This window comes from Athalia rosae, chromosome 5 (genome assembly GCF_917208135.1).
Source record: "Athalia rosae chromosome 5, iyAthRosa1.1, whole genome shotgun sequence".
Taxonomy (NCBI): domain Eukaryota; kingdom Metazoa; phylum Arthropoda; class Insecta; order Hymenoptera; family Athaliidae; genus Athalia; species Athalia rosae.
Window position 1 is genome coordinate 12,169,343 of NC_064030.1, and position 3,287 is coordinate 12,172,629.

Consider the following 3,287-nt stretch of genomic DNA (forward strand, 5'->3'; position numbering starts at 1 on the left):
TATACAGCTTATTGTTAGTAGTAACATAGATATATTGAACACATCTATGACGGTAGTGGAACATAATACACGGCCCATGAGAAGGTTCTGTTCAGTATATATATGTTTCTACATAGATACTATATCTATGGTTTTAACGTCCGGACAAGGTTTCTATTTCTATCATTCAATAGGTGATACAAATGAGCGCCCCTGCGAGAGACAAATCTGTGAACCATCAAGAGTGAACCCCCTTATCAATCGAAATCACCGCACTACATCTGTGACCTTAATGACAGTTGCTCAATGAAATCGGTGACCAAAATTACAAGTTCTTTCCTCTACAATTATGTACTTGAAAAACTGACAATAAGATGATCTTTCGAAAGCGCGAACTCACAAATTGCAACGGAATTATAAATGGCTTAAACTACTAACGTTCACTACTATTCACAACGAGACAACGATGGGAATTCATAATTCAGACATCAGATGCATTAGAACTACTGTCGCACTATATTTGTGGTGGAAGGAAAAGAACCAATACAAGCAGTATATTTTTTTAAATATATTTATTTATTAATAGGGGGCAGCGTCGCCGGCCCGCCATCTACCAATATTACTAACGGTAGTAATAGTGGTAGATGGCGGGCGCCCGATTTCCCCCCCGGCGGCGGCGGTTTCGACGATTCTTCCGCGGCCGCGCCGGCTCGCCGGGGTCCGCTGCCTGCACTTGCGCCGGCTGGGCCGCCTGGGTCGCCTCCTCCGCCGGGGCCGCGTTCGCGGCGGGCTGCGGCGGCTGCAGCTGCTGCTGCCGTTGCAGCTGGGCCACCGCAGCCCTCAGCGCGACTAACTCCCGCATTACATCCTCCTGTGAATGATAATGATTATAAGCTATAATTTGATGTAGAGATAGCACTGAAATCAGACACTTTCATTCGCACTGTATCTTTACAATTTTAATAGTTCTATTGACTTGGACTAGTTTTTCTAATGGAATGCTTGTTGTGATATATGAGATATGTGAAATATGGGTCAGGACTCTTCGTACCACATTTAGTTTGTTGATACGCTTGATCATGTATATAGGGGAAGGCGGGGCAATACGGGGTACTTAACGAAAGCCCGAGCTTTCTGAAACTCAAGTATGACGAAAATTCTTTCGCTAATTTGTATTTGAAGTAAGCGAGGACAATCTTCATTTACCATTAGAAAGAGAAAATTAAGAATTATTCTATTGTACCATAATAATAAGAATTATACTAACATTTAAAGTAATCACCATTTATATTCCTTTAAAATCGGTTATGGAGAACAACTGATTTTGAAATCGACAGTGATGGTTAAAGTCTCGACCGATCATTTAACAAAAAAATGGCTCACCTTCTCATTTACATAAATTAGTGTCAAGTTCGAGTGATAAGAAATAGCAAAACTTTTCATGCAAAAAATCAGATTCAAGAAAGGATTCTATTGGTGTGGATATAACTGCTCCTCCGAAAATAGATAAATTTTATGTGTGGTCATAGATATATATTGTGTGGTGATCAAACCGACAAGTTGTCTGTGATAGAAATCATCATAGGGAGAATTGCAACAATATTTCAGAAAAAAAATGCAGCATCTTTTCAAAAACGAATTCATGATTGAAGTGTTGATTTGGATTCGGTATGAAACTATAATGTCTGTGTGAACATTGAAGATCTGTTACGTACGTTTTGCCGTGCCGGCTCCCGTGACGGGCCGGGGGGGGCCGCCACCCCGCCCGCCGCCTCCGCATAAGAACGGCGTGGCGACTCATCTCTGTTTGTTTCGTTATCTTTGGAAACAATAAAATATCACATTAGTGCAAAAATTATTTATTTGGAAGGTATACAGTGCGTGTAGTATATGCAGAATATATGGGGAATTCCACGCAAACTCGACAAGCCTCCGTCCCTCACCATTTCTGTTCCGATCCATCCTTTTTTTTGACATTCAATTAACCCAGGATAGGTAGAAAAAAAAATTATTTATGATTTTTCGAACGCCCGAATTCCGTCACCGGCTTTTAAGAAACAAAAAAATGTTGCACGCGACTATATGTTCGAAAAATTATAAATAATTTTTTTTTTCACCTATCCTGGGTTAATTGAATGTCAAAAAAAAGGATGGATCGAAACAGAAATGGTGAGGGACGGAGGCTTGTCGAGTTTGCGTGGAATTCCCGTCCTGAATATATTTATGACGCTACCAAGCCACCATAATGGCGGAAGACAGTTCACAACATATTTTACACGATAATCTGTGTCATTATCGGTTGAATTTCGTACAATATGTTTTCATCAATAGAGCAGAAAAATTATCCCATTAAAGTAACCCATTAGAAAATTTCAGAAAATGAATTGCAAATACGAGCACCGATTTTACAATCTTTCAACTATCCCGGTTAGGATTTACGTGTGTTTTATTTCTGTATTTATATCCCAAATAAGACTTTAAATATGATCACACTGTATTTCTGACCGTCACATGTTACATATCTGGTGTAATAACGAGAATTTAAGTCGGATGTGTGGCAAACAAAATGTAAGTTAAATAAGCACTACTTACCAGCCATGACGATCGTTTTTGAAAAACTGATGAAATTGGTTGTTTGATGCATTGCGTCGGCGGCGTGATCCGATCAGCGTAGTGCTACCACAATATATCTATGCTACCACTATGCAGCGCCAATCACGGCCGATTTCAATTCTGTGCATGCGCGAGCTTTACCGCGTTCCTGCTTTACGGAATCGCGACCTCATCTTTCTCATTTGGAAAGAAGGGATGAAGAATTCACATATTCAATATAGCTTTTCAAAAATTTATGTCGCAGTTTTTTCATATGCTACGCTGGACATTACACTGCGCCATTTTTAAATTTATGCATATTTACTGCAAATCTTGATTCCCCGTTATTGATGTGTGTAGTACGTACATCCGTCCTCACCATGGTGAGAATTCAATTTTGTTTGTGACTTACGTCTATTTTATTGTAACGAATTAGCTACTGTTCAGTCTTTCATTGATATCGCGGAGCCTGTGCTTGTCCAGTGCAAAATAGACCGAACAAAAAATCCACGAGTGAGAAAGTGAAAACGTCATGACGACCCTCACCAGCGATGTGTGTTTTTATAAAAACTGCACATCGACCCGAGATAAAGAGGGCATAACGCTATTCTGCTTCCCGAATACCAAGGATCCGAGATACGTAAACTGGGTCCGGAATGCAGGTAGGTACCCATAAATTTATTCTATTTCTGGTATACAATCTGCAAACGTACAGA

At 40.1% G+C, this 3,287-nt stretch overlaps 1 protein-coding gene across 1 annotated transcript; it reads right to left on the bottom strand.

Annotated features, from left to right (window-relative positions):
• Nucleotides 1–536: 536 nt before the first annotated feature.
• Nucleotides 537–2,729, bottom strand: LOC125501068. Its single transcript, XM_048655876.1, has 3 exons — nt 2,572–2,729; nt 1,695–1,798; nt 537–850 (listed from the first exon to the last, which is right to left on the bottom strand). The coding sequence occupies exons 1-3, from the start codon at nt 2,621–2,623 to the stop codon at nt 602–604; spliced, it is 405 nt and encodes a 134-aa protein (XP_048511833.1). The 5' UTR covers nt 2,624–2,729; the 3' UTR covers nt 537–601.
• Between the last annotated feature and the right edge of the window lie 558 nt (nt 2,730–3,287).

What these genes read in the sequence shown, in the direction of transcription:
- LOC125501068 (XM_048655876.1), bottom strand. Translation starts at nt 2,623, where the DNA reads ATGCATCAAACAACCAATTTCATCAGTTTTTCAAAAACGATCGTCATG. An exon ending in AAAAACGATCGTCATGGCTG is followed by an intron (nt 1,799 to 2,571) that starts GTAAGTAGTGCT and finishes TTGTTTCCAAAG; the next exon opens with ATAACGAAACAAACAGAGAT. An exon ending in GGGAGCCGGCACGGCAAAAC is followed by an intron (nt 851 to 1,694) that starts GTACGTAACAGA and finishes TATCATTCACAG; the next exon opens with GAGGATGTAATGCGGGAGTT.